Source organism: Cherax quadricarinatus, chromosome 36 (genome assembly GCF_038502225.1).
Source record: "Cherax quadricarinatus isolate ZL_2023a chromosome 36, ASM3850222v1, whole genome shotgun sequence".
Lineage (NCBI taxonomy): Eukaryota > Metazoa > Arthropoda > Malacostraca > Decapoda > Parastacidae > Cherax > Cherax quadricarinatus.
In genome coordinates this window covers 12,336,912-12,364,097 of record NC_091327.1, presented here as the reverse complement: position 1 = coordinate 12,364,097, position 27,186 = coordinate 12,336,912, and the positions used below count along the sequence as shown (strand labels likewise).

General features: G+C 38.9%; 1 protein-coding gene across 4 annotated transcripts in view; it reads right to left on the bottom strand.

The window, feature by feature from the left end:
* Nucleotides 1-27,186, bottom strand: part of Syx18 (syntaxin 18) — a 67,517-nt gene that overhangs the window by 15,810 nt on the left and 24,521 nt on the right. For all 4 annotated transcript variants that reach the window (XM_053780280.2, XM_053780281.2, XM_053780283.2 and 1 more), the window contains 2 exons: nucleotides 10,972-11,258; nucleotides 5,774-5,899 (listed from right to left, as the gene is read on the bottom strand). In XM_053780280.2, the coding sequence (XP_053636255.1) occupies nucleotides 5,774-5,899; nucleotides 10,972-11,258 (413 nt within the window). The remainder of the gene's footprint in view (nucleotides 1-5,773; nucleotides 5,900-10,971; nucleotides 11,259-27,186) is intronic.

The following is a 27,186-nucleotide window of genomic DNA, read 5'->3' as shown; positions in this document are numbered from 1 at the left end:
CTAACTTATTTCCATTGGGGTCCTTAATCTTGTCCCCCCAGGATGCGACCCACAACAGTTGACTAACTCCCAGATGAACAGGAAAAAATGCCTGGAACTAGTGCTCATATTGGTGAGGTTAGTGGGGAGGATGTGGAAGAGTTGGTGGAGGAGGACAATGAAGAACTAACCACTGATGAGCTGCTAGATCATCAACAGCAAGAGGCCACACCTGAGGAAACTGCTTCGGAGGAGGGGAGAGAGAAATTGAAGAAGTTGCCCACTTCAAAGATTAAGGAAATGTGTGCAATGTGGCTTAAAGTGCAAACCTTTTTGGATGAAAATCACCCTGACACAGCTATTGCAAGCCGTGCTGGTGACTATTACACTGACAATGTTGTGAAACACTTTAGGAAAGTCATAAAGGAACGAGCGGTACAAGCCTCTATGGACAGATATGTTGTGCGACAGAGGTCCAGTGACTCTCAAGCTGGTCCTAGTGGCATTAAAAGAAGAAGGGAAGTAACTCTGGAAAAGGACTTGCTACCTCAAGTCCTAATGGAAGGGGATTCCCCTTCTAAACACTAAGACTATCCACACTCTCCCCTCCTCCCATCCCATCAATCATCACCAGATCTTCAATAAAGGTAAGTGTCATGTATTGTACATCTCTTCTTCAGTTTGTGTGTATTAAAATTAATATTTCATGTGATAATTTTTTTTTTTTTTCATACTTTGAGGTGTCTTGCACGGATTAATTTGATTTCCATTATTTCTTATGGGGAAAATTAATTCGCCTAACGATAATTTTGCCTAACGTTGAGCTCTCAGGAACGGATTAATATCGTTAGGCGAGGGTCCACTGTATACAGTGGAACCTCAAAATTCGAATGTATCACATATCGAACGCTTCAAAAATAGAACCCTTTTCTCGAACCAACTTTGTCCCTATTATCGAACGCACCCCTATTTTCAGACCACCGGGTACTGGACCTGTCCACCAGCCCACTCTGTCTGCGTCCCCGTGCAGGTGCTGTGAGCCAGTCTGGCTTTGTTTATGCTTGAGTGAACACTAACCTGCGTTCTCATTCAAACATTTTACGATTATTTCATTGTGTTTAGTGCTTGTGGGACTGTGAAATAAGCTACCATGGGCCCAAAGAAACTTGCTAGTGGTACCCCTGTGGTAAAGAAAGTGAGAAACACCATAGATGTGAAGAAGGAAATAATACAGAAGTGGAATGATGTCCAAATGTTTGTGCAGAAGTACCACCCTGAGCAAGCTGAAACAAACCATCTTTGCAACAAGTTCAGTGACAGAACCATGTCCCATTTTAGGGAAATGTTAATGAGGCACCAGAAACAGAGGACTGTGGACGGTTATTTTGAGAGACAGGGGTCCAGCGACTCTCAAGCTGGTCCTTGTGGCATTAAAAGACAGAGAAGGGAAGTAACCCCAGAGAGGGCTTTGATACCTGAAGTCCTCATGGAGGGGGATTCTCCTTCCAGCACTAACCCCAACTCCCTCTCTCCTCCTCCCTATCTTCCAGATGACATCACCAATCTTCAATAAGGGTAAGTGAAAATGTCATTTTATATTTATATACATAACTGAACACCATAGGATTTTAGATGAATGGTTCAGAGAACCGACATGTTGTTAAATTAGACACATGTACAACTCTTGGGTATCTTTATTGAGGAAACGTTTCGCCACACAGTGGCTTCATCAGTCCATACAAAGGAGAAACTTGAACAGGAGGAAAATGAGGTAATCAGTCCCTCAACCTTGAGTCGATGTGGTCAGTCCATCAATATATTCAAGATTGATGGACTGACCACATCGACTCAAGGTTGAGGGACTGATTACCTCATTCTCCTCCTGTTCAAGTTTCTCCTTTGTATGGACTGATGAAGCCACTGTGTGGCGAAACGTTTCCTCAATAAAGATACCCAAGAGTTGCACATGTGTCTAATTTAACACAATAGGATTTGTTGTATGTATGTAAAACTGTAATTTATCTCTATAAAATGTATTTTTTGGTGAATATTTTTGGGTTTCTGGAACGGATTAACTGTATTTCCATTATTTCTTATGGGAAATATTGCTTCGATTTTCAGACTTTTCGAATTTAGAAATAGCTCCTGGAACGGATTAAGTTCGAAATTTGAGGTTCCACTGTACTTGGAACATCCCCCCAATGAAAAGCAGGGGTGAACTAGCATGATAAGAAACAATACAATAAGTGCCAGGGGCCCAAAACTGTTCAATTGCCTTCCAGCATACATAAGGGGGATTACCAATAGACCCCTGGCTGTCTTCAAGAAGGCTCTGGACAGGCACCTAAAGTCAGTACCTGACCAACTGGACTGTAGTTCATACATCAGTTTACAAGCAGTCAATAGTAACCTGGTTGATCAGCCTGGTTGATCAGGCCCTGATCCACCAGGAGGCCTGGTCACAGACTGGGCCACAGGGGAACTGACCCCTGAAACCTTCTCCAAGTGTGGGACTTCACTTTATCACTAATGACACTCCTTGTTATACATCTGTGTCTTCAACATCACTACCAATTTTCCATTTTAATGAGGTAAAAAGAAAAAGCATTAAAGAAAACATTAATAACTGAGCAGCAGCAACATAACATTTCATATTATTTTGTCTGAGATCAATGTGTGTTGTGAATATTACACACACAGTAAGAATTTAAGAAATTGCCAACATTGGAATGAGATGTCTGTGTCCTTTTAAAAACAAAAGACTGAAGTTGTTTTGATTAATGTGTTTTCTTAATTAGGAAAAGTTCTTCAAAGCTCCTGCCCAAATACTACATATCAGCTTGTACATTCCAGAATGCAAATACAGTATAAGAACATAAGAAAGAAGGAACACTGCAACAGGCCTACTGGCCCATGCAAGGCAAGTCCAATTCTCCCACCAGCTTAAGCCGATGCCTTAACCTAGTCAGGTCAGTCACATTCACTTAAGGGAGGAGCACAGCATCTGACCTAGTAGCACAAGCTAGTGAGGTCCAACTCACACCCACCCACACCCACTCGTGTATTTATCCAACCTTAGCTTCTATGACGGTACTCAGGAGTTTCTTCCACTCCTCCACAACTCTATTACCAAACCAGTGCTTTCCTATATCCTTCCTGAATCTGAATTTTTCCAGCTTAAAACCATTGCTTTGAGTCCTGTCTATGCTAGATATTTTTAACATGCTATTTACATCCCCTTTATTAATTCCTGTTTTCCATTTATACACCTCAATCATTTTTTTTTTCAACAAACCAGCCATAACCCACCAAGGCAGGGTGGCCCAAAAAGAAAAACGAAAGTTTTTCTCTTTAAATTTAGTAATTTATAAAAGAGAAGGGGTTACTAGCCCCTTGCCCCCGGCATTTTAGTCGTCTCTTACAACACACATACTAACGGAGGAAGAATTCTGTTTCACTTCCCCATGGAGATAAGAGGAAATGCTCTTCTTCTTTCAACGTACCAGCCGTATCCCAGTGAGGTGGGGTGGCCCAAAAGAAAAAACTAAAGTTTCTCCTTTTAAATTTAGTAATATATACGGGAGAAGGGGTTACTAGCCCCTTGCTCCCGGCAATTTAGTCGCCTCTTACGACACGTATGGCTTACAGAGGAAGAATTCTGTTCCACTTCCCCATGGAGATAAAAGGAAATACACAAGAACAATAACCAGAAAGAAAATAGCAGAAAACCCAGAGGGGTGTATATATAGTATATGCTTGTACATGTATGTGTAGTGTGACCTAAGTGTAAGTAGAAGTAGCAAGATGTACCTGAAATCTTGCATGTTTCTTTCTTCTTTCAACACACCGGCCGTATCCCACCGAGGTGGGGTGGCCCAAAAGGAAAAATGAAAGTTTCTCCTTTTACATTTAGTAATATATACAGGAGAAGAGGTTACTAGCCCCTTGCTCCCGGCATTTTAGTCGCCTCTTACAACACGCATGGCTTACGGAGGAAGAATTCTGTTCCACTTCCCCATGGAGATAAGAGGAAATAAACAAGAATAAGAACTAGAAAGAAAATAGAAGAAAACAAGAGGGGTGTGTATATACAGTATATGCTTGTACATGTATGTGTAGTGTGACCTAAGTGTAAGTAGAAGTAGCAAGATGTACCTAAAACCTTGCATGTTTATGAGACAGAAAAAAAGACACCAGCAATCCTACCATCATGTAAAACAATTACAGGCTTTCATTTTACACTCACTTGGCATGACGGTAGTACCTCCCTGGGTGGTTGCTGTTTACCAACCTACTACCTATAACACCTCAATCATATCCCCCCTAATTCTATGCGTTTCTAGAGTGTAGATTCAGGGCCCTCGGTCTATCCTCATAGGGAAGATTTCTGATACGTGGGATCAACTTTGTCAACCTCCTTTGCACATTTTCCAGTGCATTTATATCTATTCTGTAATACGGTGACCAAAACTGTGCAGCATAATCTAAATGAGACCTAACCAAAGATATACAGAGTTGAAGAACAACCTGAGAACTTCTATTATTTGTATAAAATACTGTATCCAAAACCCTCGATTTAATGAGCTAAAAGGGGTAGGAGGGAGTCGGTGGCCAGTAATAACGATTGTAGTGAATACACAAAAGATTGTTTTGTAGTGATTGTACAGTTACAATAATACAATTCTGTAACAAACAGACTTTGTAAATTGTTTCTGAATCAATAAACTCAGCAAAGTTTTGTCTAGTATTTCCAGAGTCCAGTAAATTGAAGTCCAATAAATTGAGGGTTTACTGTACATGCTAAATGTTTTTCAAAGCATAAGTTTTCAGCATGCTTGTTAAGTTTGGCTTATTATAAATATATTTTTTTTTTACCCTATAATATAATATTTTAAGAGGTTTTCTGTGCAAAGGGCTTTGACATGCAGCAAACGTTTGTGTGAGTGTGTTAGATAGAAGTGAATGGAGATGAAAGGTTTTGGGACCTAACAAGCCATTAGCATGTGAGCAAGGTAATATTTTGTGAAGGGATTCAGTAAAAAAGGTTAGCCAGACTTGAGTCCTGGAGGTAAGAAGTACAATGCCTGTACTTTAAAGGAGGGGTTTGGGATATTGATTGTCTGGAGTGACATCTAAACTACTGTATTTCAGTGCCTTTGCAAAGATAGTGCTGGTGAAGGAATTGAATGATGGTGAAAGCATTTCTTTTCTTTTTTGGGGGGGAGGTCACCCTGTCTCAATGGGAGACAGCCGAGGTGTTGAAAAAAAACAAAAACAGTAGTACTGAGTACATATATTTTAAAATTATAAACATGCTTTAGCTAAGTAGACAGCAACTATCCAGGAAGGTGCTACTGTCCTGCCAAGTGAGTGTAAAACGGAAACCTGTAATTGTTTTATGTGATGGTAGGTCTTTTTTTTCTGTCTCATAAACTTGCGGGATAACAGGTATATCTTGCTACTTCTACTTACACTTAGGTCACACTACACATTCATGTTAACTCATATATTTACACACCAATCTGGGTTTTCTTCAATAGTTCTTGTTCTTCATTTATTTATTCCCATGGGGAAGTGGAAAAGAATTCTTCCTCTGTAAGCCATGCACGTCGTAAGAGGCGACTAAAATGCCAGGAGCAAGGGTCTAGTAACCCCTTCTCCTGTATAAATTACTAAATTTAAAAAAGAAAAACTTTTATTTTCCTTAGGTTACCCTGCCTTGGTGGGATACGGCTTGTTTATTGGAAAAAAAAAAATGTTTTACCAGAATAACACTTAACCTTTTTATACTCACTTGCTCATTGCCTTCACGAACATTTTCAGTAGATGCCATTATAGTTTCCTGTATCTCCTCGATTTGGTGAGCCTGAAGATCAACATTTTCTGACAAAAGGTCTTGCATTTGGCCCAATTCAACCACCTAAAGACATTGAAAAGGTTATATATCCATTTCACACTTCTCAAACAAAACTATTAGTGAACATCCATTATTATTAGTCACATATTCCAATAGCAATGAAATATTTGTAAACATTTACTAATGTCTACATTGCACTGTATTATATTTCATGAAGCACTAAACCCATGTGGGTTGTTGAGTGTAAGGAGCAATAGAGGTTCAATCCTCTGACAGAGATTTGTGGCTCTGTCTCTGAGCAATCAGGCTGTATAATATGGAACAATTAAAAATATATTTAAATTGTAGTCATCTTTAAAGTACAGTGCAAGAAGGCCCCACTTTACAGTTACAGCATTTTGCTAATACAGCAGTTATCAATTATACCCATTCTTCATTTATTCAGGATATCTACAATAAATATATTCACCACTCACTTATATAAGTACAAAAATATTTTAAGACAAGTAATGTGTGAACTGTATATACATTTTCTAGGCCTAGCTTTATTGATCACTTAATATATGATAGTGTAAACACATTATCAGGCTTTTATATGCAATTTTTGCTTTACAGCGGTTACCCAAAACTTAACCTGCTGTAAAAGCGGGGCCCTTTCTTACAAGGAAAATGCAACAATATTCCATACATGCTCCTTTAGGCAATGTATCTTGAGAGAACATGCCACAAAATAAGTCAAGTGTATTGAGCTACAGTGATATATCTAACCCTTTTACTGTAGTGACCCACAAAATTCAAAGTGCTGAAAATGTCATAATTTAAAAAATAATTCATTTCCTGAGACGGCAGAGAATCTTTTTCTAAAGGTAATGATGACAAAAATCCTAAATTTAATGAAAAACTACAGAATTACACAGGCACAAAGTTGGTGGTCTGATCATAATTTATTTATTGGCAATCATGCCAACTTTGAGTCCAAGACTCGATTCAACCCTATTCTTAGCTATTTCTCTAGTACGCCTTCCGTTCAATCAACTGAGTACAAGACACCAACCATTCAACTATCAGAATTACCTTATAATGTTCACAGAGGTTCTTAATTTGGCCATTTTTACACAAACTAACAAAATTCCAATTAATAAACAATCCAAAATAAAAACTGTAGGCATTCCAGCCACTACAGCAACCTTTCCTCTGGTCATTAATCACTGCCCGCCATTTTGAATCGATTATCACACAAAAAAAATCAAAGCTTTACAATATTCCTTGGATAACAAAATATTACCAAGTATGATTGGTCATGGTTTAGGCCATCCCAGTAACTGAATCAGAACTAGTAAAAACCCATAAAACAGACTGGGAAAGAGGGCTTGGGAGGGCCTAACCTTCTTCAGAAAAATCACCAAAATTAAAATATTTCTGTCACTCTGAGCCTAATTTCAAGCTATTTCCAATCTAAACCACTTAAAATCATCTCTAATTCAATATTCCATTTTCTTAACTCATTCTGAGAAAAAGCCAATAAAAGAATAAAAAGCACACTAGAAAATGCCTCAAAGTGGTTATTTTAACCCTTTCAGTGTCCAGCCCTGATCTGAGAATTGCTGTTAGGGACCAAGAATTTAAAAAAAAAAAAAAATTCTTATGAAGTGATAAGAGAAGCTTCTTCTAAAGGTAATGAAACCAAAAGAATGAAATTTGATGGAAAACTTCGGAAATTATGCTCTCACAAAGTTAGCGGTCTCAGCGATTTCACCCACTTTTTCAGCCAATTCCATTGTTTCAGTCGACCAAACTCATAGCTACTTTGCTAGTATTCCTTCTATTCTATTGACTTGAGTACAAGGAACTGCCCATTTACCTATTACAACTACTAAATGATCAGAAATTGGTAAATTGGCCATTTTCACACAAAATTCAAAAATTGCCAATTTATAAATAGGGTCCATAATAAATAATGTAGACATTCCTGGCACCAAAAAAACATTTCCTCTGTTCATTAGTTATGTTCCTAGGCCTCTCCTATATTATGCTTGCTTTCCATTTTGAATTTTTATTCACACAATGAATAGAAGATTTACTGTTATGCAGATTACTGCAGTATTGTAACAATTGTATAAATGTTAGTGCATTCATGAACACAAATTAGACTGATCAGTTGGACGTGTATCAGAGGAGTGATGTAATTTGTGTGCTCTGAAATATCAGCAAAAATAGAACATTTCCAATTTGAGCTCAATTTGAAGCTACAGTGGACCCCCGGTTAACGATATTTTTTTACTCCAGAAGTATGTTCAGGTGCCAGTACTGACCGAATTTGTTCCCATGAATTAGATTAGTCCATTTCAGACCCCCAAACATACACGTACAAACGCACTTACATAAATACACTTACATAATTGGTCGCATTCGGAGGTGATCGTTATGCGGGGGTCCACTGTATTTCCAATCCTGAAACCAATCAAAATCATCTCTATTTCTGTAATATATCTTCCATTCTTTCTAATGAGACCAAGAAATGGAGAATACAGTGGACCCCCGGTTCGCGATGCTATCGGTATCCAATAAATCCAGTATCCGATGCATTATATCGCAAAAAATTTGCCTCGGTTCCCGTTACAAAACCCGGTATGCGATACGATTCATAGGAGACGTGTCCACGTGTGGCCTGAACTGCCCCGTGTGTGCCAGTGTTTACAAGCCAGCCAGTGTGCGTACATCTAAGGATACATTCAGTACATTCCATATTATCCATATTATCACTGTTTTTGGTGCTTGTTTCTGCAAAATAAGTCACCCTGGGCCCCAAGAAAGCTTCTAGTGCCAACCCTGTGGTAAAAAGGGTGAGAATTAGTATGTTAATTAAGAAAGATTTTGAAGGGTTTGGGGCTAACCCTGAGAAGCCTATGCCAGTTGTGGAATCCATTGTGCCTACTTCAAAAATTAAGGAAATGTGTGCACAGTGGGTTGAACTGCAAACCTTTATGAATGAAAATCACCCTAACACAGCTATTGCAAGCCGTGCTGGTGACTATTACACTGACAATGTTGTGAACTACTTTAGGAAAGTGCATAATGAGAAAAAAAAACTGACCGTTTTTTTTGGATTAAAACGCCGACTTTGAGGTGTATTCTTGTATAGTATTTATCTTTGTATTCTCATTTTCATGGTCTCATGTGATAAAATGGAAAACTTATTGCAGAAATAGAGATGATTTTGGTAAGTTTCACAATGAAAACGTCCTTGAAATTGAGCTCAAAGCGGAAATGTTAGATTTTTACGAATGTTCAAGAGTAAGCAAATCACACCACACATCCAATACATGTCAACTGGGGAGTCCAATATTCTTTCACTAGTACACTGATATTATTTATACCATTTTTACAATAATGCAGTAGTCTGCATAACAGTAAATTTTGCATTTTTTGTATGAATAAAAAATAAAAATAGAAAGCAATAGTAATATAAGAGGGGCCTAGAGACGTGACTAATGAACAGAGGATATGTTATTTTAGTGCCAAGAATGTCTACATTGTTTATTCTGGACCCTATTTTGAAATTGGCATCTTTTTTAGTTTGCGTGAAATTGGCCAAATTGCCAATTTCTGACCACTTTATTGGATAGTTCAAATCGGTAAATGGGCAGTTTCTTGTACTCAATTGATAGATAAAATGAAGTTCTAAAGAAATAGCTATGAGTTTGGTCAACTCGAACAACCCAACTAGCCAAAAACAGGGCTCAAAGTCGGCGAAATCGCCAATGTGTATATGTCGCCGAGACCGCTAACTTCACGGGAGCGTAATTCCATGAGTTTTCGACCAAATTTCGTACTTTTGGTGTCATTACCATTGGAAAAAGATTCTCTATCATTTCATAAGAATTTTTTTTTTTTTTTTTTTTTCAAAAAATTCTGTGACAGAATGACAGTTTCAGAAAGGGGCTTGCGACAGTCAAAGGGTTAAACAAAATACACGGACGCAGTTTTTTTTCTCATCATGCACTTCATGCTGCAGGATTTTTTTTATATGGTGCACACTGCATAGACCCATTCTCTCATATCTGGGCCCAAATTTACCTTTCACAGCTTGAGTGAGTTGAACTCATGGCGTAGTTTTGTGGCACGGATAGACTTCAAACCCGTAATACTATGGTACAGATGGCGAAGTGGTTAAACCAAACACAAGGTTTGGTTTTCCATGTGATACACTGAGTGGGCAGAATTTTTTCATACTGTGCACACTCACCCATTCCCTCATGTCTATGCCAAAATTGACCATGCCCAGCTTATTTGAGGGAGCTGAGCTCTAAATTTAGATCTACATAAGGAACACTGGTGTCAGTGACATAGATCTATATGGGAGACAGTGGAAGAGCTAATTATAGTCGATGATTAAGGGACTCTTAACAGCTGCATCTTATTTTTCGGATGCTTCAATAACTTGGAGACATGCAAAAATACTGCTTTTGTTTTACTGATATGTAGATCAGATAGCCAGTGAATGGGACAAAATTGTTTCATTATTGTCTGATATACTGTATCTGTTGCAACTCTAAAAATATTCAGAGAGCTGAGTGTTCCAAGTCCAGGCTCCCAGACCCATGGGACAGTGGCTTTTTTGGAAATGCTCCCATACATAGGTAATCATAGCCAATTAGATCCATGGTATCAATAAACCTAATAATTCACTCCAATCAGGAATCAGTGGTTGCCTTCAGGGAATGATTACTGAAGTCATGCTTTCCTTCTTATTACCTCCTCTCAATTCATTTCTTCAAGCATACATAAGAATTAAGACTTTTTACATCTACATTTTAACAAAATAGTAAACAGGTGCTATAGATTTTCACTAACTCTTCCAAAATTAAGAATAACAAAAAGGCACTAATACTGTTTATAACCAATGATGATTAACTTTTAAAAAATCATCAATACCTAAATAAATGCATAGATCTATATCATTCATTAAGAGTAAAATTTTGTATAATTGTTATAGAAATTTACACAAAGTATTTTATTATTGTTAATTATATGATGAAAAAATCTAAATGTTCCATAAAAATTCTATTCATTAATCAAACTTTATGAGAATGTGTGATATGGACACATACAAGCAAACATGTATTGCCACACACCTGTCTGGTGATTTGATGCACTTCTTCATGATTTGACATTAAATCTTTGTAAAGGCGAGTATTTTCTTCTTCTAACATCTGCTTTTCTTCAGCACTCAATTCCCCATTCATTCTTTCCATTTCTTCCTCAAAAAGGGAAGTTGAACTTTGAGTCTTCTCAGGGACTGGTGTTTCATTATCTTTTACTTGATTTTTAGCTGTCTGTCCTTCATTTCCATCACTGTGTTGAAGGCTCTCAGAGCCAAGCTGGTCTGTCCTCTGGCTATCAGTTGAATGATCACAACACTCTGTAAGAAAAGCTTTATATATTAATAATTGCTGTATAGTCCTTAATATTGATGAATAAAACACATGGGAGACACCTGGGTATCTTTATTGCCAAAATGTTTCAAATGTTCAGCAGGCTTCTTCAGACAGATACAGAGGTGACTTCTATATTGAAAACAGTGAAAGATGTGGCGAGATAATTTAACCCTTTGACTGTCGCAACCCCCAATCCTGAGGTGTCTCCTGGTGTCGCAAAATTTAAAAAAAAAAATTATTTTTTCTTATGATATGATAGAGAATCTTTTCCCGATTGTAAAAACTGGCAGGAAATGGCAGAAATCGTACACCAAATCCAGTCATTCCTGGAGTGGAACCACAGTCGATGGCCTCCACTCCAAACCAACAGATACAGATACTAATGCCGGAAAAAAAATCCCCCCCCCAGTACCAACAATACCACCAGTCCGATAACATTCTTCTTTGCAAATATACAGGGTCTAAAGCCAGCAACAAACAACAAAATACCTTTCATCCGTGGACTGCTTGCAGAGGCAAAGGCAATGTTCGCGGCTTTCACTGAGACCCACATAAAGGATCACTTGGACAATGAAATATGGATCCCAGGTTACAACCTATACAGATGTGACAGAGTGAACAGGCAAAAGGGAGGGGGGTTGGCCTGTACATTGCAGAGTCACTTGTTTGCACAGAACTGCTTAATGCCTCAAATGACGTAGTGGAAGTTTTAGCAGTAAAGGTCGAGAACCAAAACCTAGTCATTGTGGTAGTCTACAAGCCTCCGGATGCAACATCCCAGCAATTCCAGGAACAGCTGTTAAAAATTGACCACTGTCTGGAAAATCTTCCAGCTCCTGCACCCAACATCTTGCTCCTGGGGGATTTCAACTTAAGGCACCTAAAATGGAGGAATATAGCAAATAATATTGTTGCAGTAATAACACCAGGAGGCAGCTCTGATGAAAACTCACACTCACACGAGCTTTTAAATCTCTGCACAAAATTCAATTTAAACCAGCAAATAATAGAGCCTACTAGACTGGAGAATACACTAGACCTCATATTCACTAACAATGATGATCTGATAAGAAATGTCACCATATCAAAAACAATATACTCAGATCACAACATAATTGAGGTTCAGACATGTATGCGAGGAGCCCCAGACCGACAAAATGAGACTAGTCACGAGGGAGCATTCACCAAATTCAACTTCAATAACAAAAACATAAAGTGGGACCAAGTAAACCAAGTCCTAACCGATATAAGCTGGGAAGATATACTAAGCAACACAGACCCAAACTTATGCCTAGAACAGATTAACTCGGTGGTACTCGATGTATGCACAAGGCTTATTCCTCTAAGAAAAAGGAGGAGTAGATGTAAAATAGAAAGAGACAGGCGCTCCCTTTACAGGCGACGGAAAAGAATAACAGAGCGGCTAAAAGAGGTCAATATATCTGAAATGCGCAGGGAGACACTGGTCAGAGAAATAGCAAGCATCGAACTTAAGCTAAAAGAATCCTTTAGGAATCAGGAATCGCGGGAAGAACTAAAAGCTATAAATGAAATCGAAAGAAACCCAAAGTATTTCTTCTCCTATGCCAAAGCAAAATCGAGAACAACGCCCAGTATTGGGCCCCTACTTAAACAAGATGGGTCCTACACAGATGACAGCAAGGAAATGAGTGAGCTACTCAAGTCCCAATATGACTCAGTTTTTAGCAAGCCGCTAACCAGACTGAGAGTCGAAGATCAAAATGAATTTTTTATGAGAGAGCCACAAAATTTGATTAACACAAGCCTATCCGATGTTATCCTGACGCCAAATGACTTCGAACAGGCGATAAATGACATGCCCATGCACTCTGCCCCAGGGCCAGACTCATGGAACTCTGTGTTCATCAAGAACTGCAAGAAGCCCCTATCACGAGCCTTTTCCATCCTATGGAGAGGGAGCATGGACACGGGGGTCGTCCCTCAGTTACTAAAAACAACAGACATAGCCCCACTCCACAAAGGGGGCAGTAAAGCAACAGCAAAGAACTACAGACCAATAGCACTAACATCCCATATCATAAAAATCTTTGAAAGGGTCCTAAGAAGCAAGATCACCACCCATCTAGAAACCCATCAGTTACACAACCCAGGGCAACATGGTTTTAGAACAGGTCGCTCCTGTCTGTCTCAACTACTGGATCACTACGACAAGGTCCTAAATGCACTAGAAGACAAAAAGAATGCAGATGTAATATATACAGACTTTGCAAAAGCCTTCGACAAGTGTGACCATGGCGTAATAGCGCACAAAATGCGCGCTAAAGGAATAACAGGAAAAGTCGGTCGATGGATCTATAATTTCCTCACTAACAGAACACAGAGAGTAGTCGTCAACAGAGTAAAGTCCGAGGCAGCTACGGTGAAAAGCTCTGTTCCACAAGGCACAGTACTAGCTCCCATCTTGTTCCTCATCCTCATATCCGACATAGACAAGGATGTCAGCCACAGCACCGTGTCTTCCTTTGCAGATGACACCCGAATCTGCATGACAGTGTCTTCCATTGCAGACACTGCAAGGCTCCAGGCGGACATCAACCAAATCTTTCAGTGGGCTGCAGAAAACAATATGAAGTTCAACGATGAGAAATTTCAATTACTCAGATATGGTAAACATGAGGAAATTAAATCTTCATCAGAGTACAAAACAAATTCTGGCCACAAAATAGAGCGAAACACCAATGTCAAAGACCTGGGAGTGATTATGTCGGAGGATCTCACCTTCAAGGACCATAACATTGTATCAATCACATCTGCTAGAAAAATGACAGGATGGATAATGAGAACCTTCAAAACTAGGGAGGCCAAGCCCATGATGACACTCTTCAGGTCACTTGTTCTATCTAGGCTGGAATATTGCTGCACTCTAACAGCACCTTTCAAGGCAGGTGAAATTGCCGACCTAGAAAATGTACAGAGAACTTTCACGGCGCGCATAACGGAGATAAAACACCTCAATTACTGGGAGCGCTTGAGGTTTCTAAACCTGTATTCCCTGGAACGCAGGAGGGAGAGATACATGATTATATACACCTGGAAAATCCTAGAGGGACTAGTACCAAACTTGCACACGAAAATCACTCACTACGAAAGCAAAAGACTTGGCAGACGATGCACCATCCCCCCAATGAAAAGCAGGGGTGTCACTAGCACGTTAAGAGACCATACAATAAGTGTCAGGGGCCCGAGACTGTTCAACTGCCTCCCAGCACACATAAGGGGGATTACCAACAGACCCCTGGCAGTCTTCAAGCTGGCACTGGACAAGCACCTAAAGTCAGTTCCTGATCAGCCGGGCTGTGGCTCGTACGTTGGTTTGCGTGCAGCCAGCAGCAACAGCCTGGTTGATCAGGCGCTGATCCACCAGGAGGCCTGGTCACAGACCGGGCCGCGGGGGCGTTGACCCCCGAAACTCTCTCCAGGTAAACACCAAAAAAAACGAAATTTGATGGAAAACTGACGGAATTATGCTCTCGCGAAGTTAGCGACCTCGGCGCTGTTTACAAATCGGCGATTTCGCCCACTTTGAGCCCTATTTTTGGCTAATTCCATTGTTCCAGTCGCCCAAACTCATAGCTATTTCCTTAGAACTCCATTTTTTTCTATCGATTGAGTACAAGAAACTGCCCATTTACCGATTTCAACTACCTAATAATGTGGTCAGAAATTTGCAATTTGGCCAATTTCACGAAAACTAAAAAATATGACAATTTCAAAATAAGGTTCAGAATGAACAATGCAGACATTCCTGGCTCTAAAATAACATTTTCTTTGCTCATCAGTCATGTCTCCAGGCCCCTCTGATATTACTCTTGCTTTCTATTTTGAATTTTTATTCAAACAAAAAATAGAAGACTTACTATTATGCAGACTACTGCAATGCTGTAATAATTGTATAAATAACATCAACCCATTCATGACTGCATATTAGAATGGCTAGTTGGACATTTATTAGACAATGGCATCATTTGTTTACTTTTGAACATTGGCAAAAATCAAACATTTCCCCTACTTTGAGCTCCATTTCTAGGTTCTTTTTATAGCAAAATCAATCAAAATCACCTCTATTTCTATAATATGTTTTCCATTCTATCAAATGAGACCAAGAAAACAAGAGTACAACCATAAATAATATACAAAAATAGACGACAAAATCGGCATTTTAATTAAAAAAAAATAGGTCAGTTTTTTTTTCCTCATGCACTGCGTGCTCCAGGATTTTTTTTATATGGTGCACACTGACCACACACACCCATTCTCTCACATGTGGGCCTACCAGCTTTCTCCTGCTTGATTTGAAGCCGCTAGAATTTATGAGTATATATACGTCAAACACGGTACCTTGTAAGACGTATATATACGGCCGCGACAGTCAAAGGGTTAAGGGGTTCAGCTCCTTAGTCCTGTGAGGTGATCAGTCCTTTAGCATTGATAGCTATGATCACTCCTTTACAATTGACAGCTGTGATGACTCCTTTAGCCTTGATAGATGTAATAAGTCCTTTAGCCTTGAAAGTTGTGATCAGTCCCCTAATCTCGATAGGTGATCAATCCCTTAGCCTTGTCTGAAAGCATTCAGTCTCTTAGCCAAGGGACTGATTAACTTCTATCAAGGCTAAAGGGCTGAATACCTTCAAATTTTCTATCCACTTGCTCCACTGTTTCCAGTATAAAAGTCACCTCTGTGTTTGACTGAAGAAGCCTGCTGTGCATGCAAAACATTTTACCAATAAAAACATCCAGTATTGTATGACACTAATAATTTAAGAGTATCTAGTATTACTGGTGGAAAATGGAGGCATAACACTGCAAGTGGAGATATACTAATTGAAGTGCTGTTCTTTATTGGTAAAGTGCTTCAAAAAGTATATGAAGAGTCAACCAGAGTGCATAAGTCAGGGGCACCAAGGTTTAAGTATTACTTAAAATAAAGTTCTGAATATACTTATACAGTACATGTACTGTATTGCCATTCATTTAGGTAGAATAAGCACCTATTACCCGCTTATTTCATTAACCGGATTTTGCGATTTATTAGACGCATTCTTTTTACATAAAATGTCTCCAAAAACTACCCTGCGTCCTATAAACTGAAAGTCAGTGATGGGAGCTATAAGTTTGGGGTGTGGGGTGGGCTGTAGCTCTCCCAGTTATGTCCAATGCCGAGCCATTGAAACTAAAACATGTCCAGTGTTTCAAAATTACAGAAAATTAATGATGTTTTGAGACAAGCTATTTATGAAATACAGATCCTGTGCTGGGATATTGACAGAAAACAAAATCCCTCCTTAAGTAATACCTTCCTTTCTTATTTCTTAAACTACCAAAGTCACAAAGCAGCAACATTTATGGTAGGCACTTCAAAATAATGCTACAGTATACTATGCTATCATTAGCACATGCTGGGTATCTTCACTTTATTACTAGGTACTGGTAATCACATTTACCATATGTTATGGTACTTATAGTGTCAAATATTGCCAAGCAAATATGGTGGCCCAACAACAGCTGAAGCAGCCATTTTTGTTTATACCAGTGCCTGTTTCACCAGTTCAAATTGAGAGATCATCGGGGTAAGGTAGTCTTGTACCATTTGTTTATAACTGGTAGTGAAATATTTTGATAATCCAGGATCAATAGTAATAAGATTATCTCCACCATAATGAGGTACCATAAATTATTACATTTTCAGATATGGTACCCATTTTTTGTATGATGGCTGGGAACAGAAGATGACATTGTTTATGAGATTAGTAACAGTTCGGAGTCTGATATTGATGACCCTGATGGTGTGAATGCAGAGAACAATTCTGAAAGTGATCGTCAGAATGATGAAAACAGTAATTTTCTCTGGTTTTGAAACAGGCTTTTGCTGGCATTTGCTAACAGTGCTATAGAAACATGCCTCTTGTAGCTGAAACAATGTTTTCATTACATGTTGAGTGTTTGTGGCTGTAGTGTTTTAACCAACCCATAAATCAAATTAATTTTGTGTTAGAATTAACACATACCAGGTACTGGTAAATTTTAGTGTAAATTTAAAGTTTGTGATGAATTTGTCAAGACTGGTAAGGATTTCAAGCTGAAATATGGTGTTCAGGTGAGCACTAGGCCTATCGTATGTTTTGACCTACCCATAAATCAAACGCAACATTATTTCTGCATGTAAAATTACCATAGGTTTCAGCAGAGTAAATATTACTTGGTATTAGGCACCCTTAACTTTTAAGTTTATCTCACTACACTACGTGCCTGGTCTGTGCTCATCAATGATTTCTTGCTTTAATTCCATGCAAATCATCCTCTTTTTCTTCTCGGCACTGTCCTTTGCACTTGCTTTCTTGGGACTCATGGTTAGAAGAAAGAAATCTGGTGAATTAACTGCACGAAACGTAAGGAAATCATGAGAATTCCTTGGAGCGCAAGGGTAGCTTGGTAAGCACATGTACACTGGTGAGCATTGTGGTGGTGTCGTCAAACTAAATTATATGCAGTACGTACATAGTATTATTGTTATTATTCTATTGTTATTATTTATTATACGTAATTATTATTATGTATTATCATTATTATACTGTACATATTATTATAATAATAATTATTATCATTATTGTTAATTTAGGGACCTGGAGCACAGATCCAATTCCCTAGATCAAGAGCCCCTCACCATGTATGTACTACTACTACTATTAATAATAATAATCATTATTATTACATCAATAATAATACAATATAATGGTAATAATAATAATAGCAGTAAGGAGAAACTTCAAAAGGCAGCCAGTTGTTGGTGCCTCCATCAGCAAAACATTGGTAACTACTACTAGTACACTTTTTACCTGTCTAGACTTAAGTAGTCTACAGTGGACCCCCGCTTAACGATCACCTCCCAATGCGACCAATTATGTAAGTGTATTTATGCAAGTGCGTTTGTATGTGTATGTTTGGGGGTCTGAAATGGACTAACCTACTTCACAATATTCCTTATGGGAACAAATTCAGTCAGTACTGGCACCTGAACATACTTCTGGAATGAAAAAATATCGTTAACCGGGGGTCCACTGTATTAGTATTAGGTTAAGTCTGCCTGAAATGCCTCGGCAAGATAGAGGCTTTCTTTGCTTCAATCATATTATAAGTAAATACACACTGTAACCTTTGCAAAGAAATAAATATTTTATTTATTTATTTATTTATTTAAGGAACCTCCCTTGATGGGATTGTTCACATCCTGAAATTTCGTTTATATCCAATGGCAAAAAATTGACGGAATGACTGTTCATATCCTGAAAAATTCGTTCCTAAGCCGAGGTTCCATTGTACTGATACAGTGGAACCTCGCATTACGAATTTAATCCGTTCCGTGGACTTGTTCATATTCTGATCTGTTCGTAGGCTGGGTCAATTTTCCTCATTTAAATTAACTGAAATGCAATTAATTCATTCCAACTGAATTCCTGCTCTAAGGAGGCATGACAAAATAACCCTAATAACAACTCTACGGCTTATTTATCTGTCACAATTCATCTAATATGACATAATAAACAATATAAATAACATAGAAACCTGATATACATTCTACAATGAATAAAATATGTCATTGCATGGACGGCAGAGGGAGGAGGATTGTGGTTGGAAGTGGTCGTGCTTTCTCGCTAAGAAAACGTCAGAGGTGTTATTATAAGAGAAAACGGAGTTTGTGAGGCTAACTGAATTAGATCTGGTGTACATACAACATTTACATACCTTGGAGAAGAAATGCAGAGCAGCATATCCGGTCAGGAGTTCACACTTTTCTTTGAACTATGTACAATTTTTATGTTTATCTCACTACACTACATATTCATTGACTTTTTGGCTTTTTCTCCACGTTTGTCACACTTTCATCTGCAGGGCATTTCAATAAATAACTGTCCAAGGAGGTTTGTTTTTTCCTCCCTTTCAGAATGTTTTGGAAATGACTTATGCAAGCATCATTACATAGTTCCAATGCACGACCACTTGAAACTTTCTCTGGGCGTTTCTTTTCAATAAAGTCTGAAAATCTCTCCCAGATTCCCAACATTTCCTTTATCTCACTTGTGGAGATGTACCCCTCCACATCTTGTGCCTCTGTGGTACGAATGTCCTGCAAAACCTCCTGATGCTGCTGATCATGTAGTTCATCTAACTCCTCCGTCGTCAGCTCCTCAGAGTGCTCCTCGATGAGATCATTCACGTCATCTTCATCCACATCCATGCCCATGACCTTTCCAAGGGACACAATCTCCTCCACCAATGGCGCTTCGGGTTCGAATCCTTAGAAGTCCCTTTTGTACACAACGTCACGCCACAGCTTCTTCCACGCAGAGGTCAAGGTCCTCCTTGTAACACCCTGCCAGGCCATATTTATAATTTTGAGGCATATCACGATATTATAGTGGTCCTTCCAGAACTCTCGAAGGGTCGAGTTTGTGCTCTCTGTCACGTCAAAGCAGCGGCGGAACAGGTGCATGGTGAAGAGCTTCTTGAAATTACAAATCACCTGCTGGTCCATGGGCTGCAGGATAGGGGTGGTGTTGGGTGGAAGGTAGAGAACCTTTATAAACTTGAACTCTTCGATTATGTTATCTGCGATGTTCGGTGGGTGAGCAGGTGCATTGTCCAGGATGAGAAGGGCTTGTAGGGGTAGGTTATTTTCTGGAGATACTTCTTAATGATAGGACCAAAGACCAGGTTTACCCACCCCGCAAAGAACTGCCTGGTGACCTGTGCCCTCAGGTTTGCCCTCCACATAACGTGCAGCTTTTCTTTTAGAATCATATGCGACTTAAAGGCTCTGGGGTTTTCTGAATGATATACGAGCAGTGGCTTGATCTTACAATCGCCACTCACATTGGTACACAGTGCAAGAGTTAACCTATCCTTCATGGGTTTGTGGCCTGGCATCTTCTTCTTCTCTGCAATTATGTAAGTCCTCCTTGGCATCTTCTTCCAGAAGAGCCCTGTTTTGTCACAGTTGAAGACTTGCTGAGGGATGTATTCTTCATTTGCTACCACTTCTGCAAAAGTTTTGATAAAATCCTCAGCTGCCTTCACATCAGAGCTCGCTCCCTCACCATGCCTGATAACAGAGCGAATGCCGGACATCCTTTTAAACTTTTTGAACCAGCCCCAAATGGCTTTAAATGACATTTCCGATGCCTCGTCCGTTGATGTGCCTGGGGTCTTCTGCAGCAAATCAGCGTAAATGCCTCATGCCTTCTCGCAGATGATAATCTGTCACAATATCTCCTGTGAGCTGTTTCTCCATCACCCATGTCAACAGCAGCTTTTCCATCTTTTCAATGACAGAGGTCTGATGCTTAGAAATTATTGTAACACCCTTTGCTGCTGCTAAAGCCTTTATACACTCCTGCTTTAGTATTGTACATATAGTAGAGGGGCTACGCTTGTACTCACTCGCCAAGTCCTTAACCCTCTTACCTAGTCTGTGCTTATCAATAATTTCTTGTTTTAATTCCTTACAGATCATCCTCTTTTTCTTCTCAGCACTGTCCTTTGCACTTGCTTTCTTAGGACCCATGGTTAGAAGTAAAAATCTGGTGAATTAACTGCACAAAACGTAAGGAAATCACGAGAATTCCTTGCACCGCAAGGGTAGCTCCGTAAGCAAATGTGGGCTGGTGAGCATTGTTTTGACTGACACTGCTATCTGGTGGTGGCATTGTCAAACTAAATTATACGCAGTACGTCCATACATGTACTATTATTATTATAATTATTGTTGTACTATTATGTATTATTATATTATACATTATTTTATTATTATATAGTATTATTATTATATCCATAATTATTATTATGTATTATTATTACTAGTAGTACATATGTATTATTATTATTATTATTATTATTATTATTATTATTATTATTATATTATTAGAATAATAATAATATTATTATAATATTATTATTATTATTTTTTATTAATTTAGGGACCTGGAGAACAGATCCAATTCCCTAGATCAAGAGCGTACTACTACTAATAATAATAATAATAAATGTATAATAATAATCATACAATATAATAGTAATAATAGCAACAGTAAGGAGAAACTTCAAAAGGCTGCCAGTAGTTGGTGCCACCATCAGCAAAACCTTGGAAACCACTACTAGTACACTTTTCACCTGTCTAAACTTAAGTTGTCTTAAGTAGGCATTTCTGCTCGAAATGCCTCGGCATGATGGTGGCTTTCTTTGCTCCAATCATATTATGATATGTAAACACACATTGTAACCTTTGCAAAGAAATATATATTTTATTTATTTATTTATATAAAGAACCTCCCTTGAGGGTTAAGTTCACATCCTGAAATTTCGTTCGTATCCTGAAGCAAAAAAATCGACCGAACGACTGTTCGTATCCTGAAAAATTTATATGGTGGGGCATTCGTAACCTGAGGTTCCACTGTATTAGGAATACATGATTTTTTTTTTCCAATGAACCAACCGTTTCCCACTAAGGCAGGGTGACCTAAAAAGAAAAATGAAAGTTTTCCTTTTTAAATTTAGTAATTTATACAAAAGGGGTTACTAGCCCCTTGCTCCCAGCAGTTTTGTTGCCTCTTACAACATTCATGGCTTTTGGAAGAAGAATTCTTTTCTACTTTTTCGTGGAGATAAGAGGAAATAAAGAACAAGAACTATTAAGAAAATAGAAGAAAACCCAGATATGGTGTGTGTGTATATATAAGCATGTGCATGCATGTGTAGCATGACTTTAGTTTAAGTAGTAGTAGCAAGATATACCTGTTATCCAGCAGGTTTATGAGGCAGAAAAGACACCAGGAATCCCACCATTATGTAAAACAATTACAGGTTTTTATTTCACACTCACTTCGCAGGACAGTAGTACCTCAATGAGCAGATGCTGTCTACCAACCTACAACCTTCAAGTATTATTATTATTATTATTATTTCAACAAACTGGTCATATCCCACCTCAGCAGGGTGGCCCAAAAAGAAAAATGAAAGTTTCTCTTTTTGAATTTAGTAATATATACAGGAGAAAGGGTTACTAGCCCCTTGCTCCTGGCATGTTAGTCGCCCCTTACAATGCACATGACTTACAGAGGAAGAATTATTTTCCACCTCCCCAAGGAGATAAGCAGAAATAAACAAGAACAAGAACTACTAAGAAAATAGAAGAAAACCCAGAGGGGTGTTTATATACATGCTTGTACATGTATGTGTAGTGTGACCTAAGTGTAAGTAGAAGTAGCCAGATATACCTGAAACCTTGCATGTATATGAGACAGAAAAAAGACACCAGCAGTCCTAACATCATGTAAAACAATTACAGGTTTCCTTTTCACACTCACTTGGCAGGACAGTAGTACCTCTTTGGGTGGTTACCGTCTATCAATCTACAGTCTTCAAGTATTATTATTATTATTATTTTTATTATGATGATGATGAAGTGCTAAAACTGTAAACCTGTAGAAGTCATCTTTGATATATCTCCAAAAACTTTCAAGAGTTTTCTTATTCTCACAGCCCATCCCTGGGCTAGGGTTGTCTGGTGCTTGTCTCATCAACCAGGTTGTTTCTTCCAGCAGCTTACTGGCTCATATATCCATGACAGCCTGGTTGATCAACCAGGCTGTTACTGCCACCAGTCTGCTGGCCCATATATCCATCACAACCTGATTGATCTGGTATCTGGCAGAGGTACATATCTAATTTCCTCTTGAAAACTTTCATGCTTGTTCTGGCAGTGTTTCTGAGATCTTGTGATAGAATGTTAAATAATCTGGGCCCATGGCACCTCTGGTTTTTCACAGGGTTTATTTTACATATTCTTCCATATCTCTCACTCCAGTATGTTGTTATGGCAGTGTGCAGATTCGGGATCAGGTCCTCAATAATAATAATATACAGTGGACCCCCGGTTATCAGCCGGTTTGGTTACCGGCCAACTCGGTTATCGGTGGGTTTTTCGGCGCCCAGTTATCAGCCGTTCACTCGGTTCTAAGCCGTTTTGGATGCGTCCATCCGCCAGCTGGGGCAGCTTGTGCTTTAGTTTGGCTTTGTCTCTCAGTGGCTGAGGAAGCTTCTGCTCATACATCCAAACATTTCGCTTGTTTACCATTGTTTTTAGTGGTTTTTCTTGCAGTGCAACTGTGAAATAAGTAAAGATGGCTCCAAAGAAAGTTCCTAGTAAAGTTCCTGTGGTAAAAAAAGTGAGAAACACCATGGAATTTAAGAATGAAGTGACAGAAAAGTTTGAGAGTGGTATGAAGGTAATGGAACTTGCCAGGATGTACAGTAAGAATAAATCAACAATTACATCCATCCTGGCAAAGAAAGAACAAATCAAAGACACTAATGTTGCAAAAGGAGTAACTTTTCTAACTAAACAAAGGCCACCAATAATGGAAGAGATAGAAGTTATTATTATTGTGGATTAAGGAAAAAGAATTAGTGGGAGACAGTGTTGTGTAGTTGATCATTTGTGAGAAGGCTAAAGCAGTTACATGAGGATCTTGCAAAGAAAATGCCTGGAACAATTACTGCAGTTTGTGAATTTAGGGCCAGCAAAGAATGGTTTGATAGATTTAAGAAGCGTAGTGGCATACACAGTGTTGTAAGGCATGGTGAGGCTGCAAGTTCTGACAAAAGTGCAGCTGACAAGTATGTTCATGAATTCCAGGACTATGTAAAGGCTGAAGGATTCGAGCCCCAATAAGTGTTCAATTGTGACGAAACAGGCCTGTTTTGGAAGAAAATGCCAAGCGGGACCTGCATTACCCAGGAGGAAAAGGCACTACCAGGACACAAGCCTATGAAAGACAGGCTTACTCTTTTGTTGTGTGATAATGCTAGTGGGGATTTCAAAGTGAAGCCTTTACTCGTGTATCCCTCAGAAAATCCCAGTGTGTTCAAGAAAAACAATGTCGTGAAGAATAGATTGTGTGTGATGTGGAAAGCTAATCATAAGGCATGGGTCACAAGGCAAATTTTCACAAAGTGGGTTAATGATGTGTTTGGCCCAAGTGTGAAAAAATACCTCCTGGAAAAGAAATTGCCACTCAAGTGCCTCCTGGTACTGGACAATGCTTCTGCACATCCTCAAGACTTGCAAGACCAATTGTTTAGGGACTTTAGTTTCATCACAGTGAAGTTCTTGCCTCCTAACACCACTCCTCTCCTCCAGCCCATGGACCAGCAGGTCATTTCTAACTTCAAAAAACTCTACACCAAAGCATTGTTTCAAAAGTGCTTTGAAGTGACCTCAGACACTCAGTTGACCCTACGACAGTTCTGGAGGAATCGCTTCACTATCCTCCATTGCATAAGCCTTATAGGTAAGGCTTGGGAGGGACTTTGAACTCTGCTTGGAGAAAACTGTGGCCAGATTGTGACCCTGCTGACCCTGTGGACTCTATTGTGGCACTGGGAAAGTCCCTGGGGTTGGAGGTGAGTGGCGAGGATGTGGAAGAGTTGGTGGAGGACCACAGGGAAGAGCTAACCACTGAAGAGCTGCAAGAGCTTCATCTTGAACAGCAACAGACTACGGCTGAGGAACTTGCTTCAGAGAAGGAGGAGGAAGAGGGAGTGAAGGAGGTGCCTACTTCAGAGATTAAAGAGGTGTGTGCAATGTGAACTAGGGTGCAAGCTTTTGTAGAGAAACACCACCCTGACAAAGCTGAAACAAGCCATATTTGCAACATGTTTAGTGACAAAACCCTGTCCCACTTCAGGGAAATCTTAGAGATGCCAGAAACAGAGTACTCTGGACAGTTATTTTGTGAGACAGAGGCCCAGTGACTCTCAAGCTGGTCCTAGTGGCAATAAAAAACAGAAAAGGGAAGTAACCCCAGAGAAGGCTTCGCTACCTAAAGTCTTTATGGAGGGGGATTTCCCTTCCAAACACTAACTCCTCCCTCTTTCCTCCTCCCTATCTTCCAGAAGCCAGCATTAGCCTTCAATAAAGGTATGTAATATTTACATAATTGTTAAAAAAATTATTTTTTTGTGAATATTTTTGTTTGGAACGGATTAATTGTATTTCCATTAATTCTTATGGGAAATATTAATTCGGTTATCGGCCATTTCTGTTATTGTCCGACCTTCTGGAAAGGATTATGGCCGATAACCAGGGGTCCACTGTAATTAAATTACAGTAAGTGCTAAACCAGGAAAGGTTATAAAGCACCAGGCCCTCGCGCATCTTCCACATATATTTTTAGCTCTCTTCTTCTCCACTCCATTGAGTACATATTTAGGACTTTGAGGCATTTCTAGTAATTTAAATGCTTTATTGGCTCTATACAGGCCGTAAATTCTTTCTGTATCTGTTCCAGCTCTGACATCTTTCCTGCCCAGAAAGGAGCAGTTAACACCAAACAATATTTTAAGCAAAAGAGGACAAGTGTTATGAAAATATGTCACTCTTGGCACTATTTTCCTTGTTATAAATGTTCTCGTTATCCACCCCATCGTTTTTCTGGCTTTCCTGATATTTGCCTTATTTTTTTTTTGTGAGAGGTTAGTTGACCCAGATCTTTAGAGGTTTCTTTCATTCTATTTGGTGATCTTGCATTTTGTATAGTCTCCCTCTTGAGTTCTTTTTTTGCATATCTAAGCAGTTGGAACTTGTCACTATTGAATATCAAGTTATTCTCCACTGCACAATGGAGGACTTTATTTTTATAATCTTCCTGCAATTTTTTTGTTCTCTACCGAGTTGATTTTCATGCTTACGCTAGCATCACCTGCAAATATTGATATGTAACTGTTGACTGTGTTTTTATCTGTGTATGCTAAAAGATAAGAAAAAGTGAAGGTGCCAGGACTGTGCCTTGAGGTAATGAAGTTTTTATTTTGCTAATGGTTGATTTTGCTCTGTTAATTACTACTCTTTGTGTTCTGTTTGTCAGAAAATAGAAAATCCATTTACCTACCTTTTCTTTTTATACATAATGCCCTCAATTTATATGCAATCACTCCATAATTACATTTGTCAAATGCCTTTGCAAATTTTGTGCAGACCAATCTGCATTTTGGTTTTCTTTCAATGGCTCCCTAATTTTGTAATATTGGTTTAATAGTTATGACAAGAATCTTCCTTTTCTAAATCAATTTAGGTCTGGATTGTGTACATAATGATATTTCATAGTTTGTAATTTGATGTCTCATCACCCTTTCAAAGTTTTATGAAATACAATGTAATTTTTGGCTAGTGCTCTACTGCCTCTTTATGCAAAGGAATTATGTCCACACTCTTTAAGGCCTCTGAGTTTTCACCTATATCTAAGCTTTCTCCAAAGAATACTGAGTGCTTATGTTCTTCTTCCTTGCTTCACCAGCATCACCTGCACTGTTTGAAAGCCATGATAAATATTGACAGATGAGATGAGGCAATGAAAATAAGGAAACACTGAGAAATGTACACCAAGCTAAAATTATACAGTATGCATCCAGTTACACTGACCCACATGGGAGTCTGCTTGTTTACATCTCCTTACCCTCCCTCATCTTATATGTAGTGGGAGGTCAGGGGCCTGCCTACCAAAGCGCTCCTTAACATAAATGTGCACTACCAATGGAACTAAAGTTCATTCAAGTGCACCTCAGTGGAAATAGGCACACTTTTATTGGAAATGAAAACCTAAATCTAAATCACACAATATTGAAAATGCAAGCTATGGTTGTGCAACTTCTGATTTTCTACCAGTATCATGTTTCTGGTTTTACACACTTGCAATTATACTTGTTTGTATTTCTATGATGAAGTAATCAGAGTATGTATATTGTTTTTGTGACTTATTTCCCTTGGGTCAATGATACAAGAAAGGGGAAGACAATTCCATTTCTCTGGAACAAGGG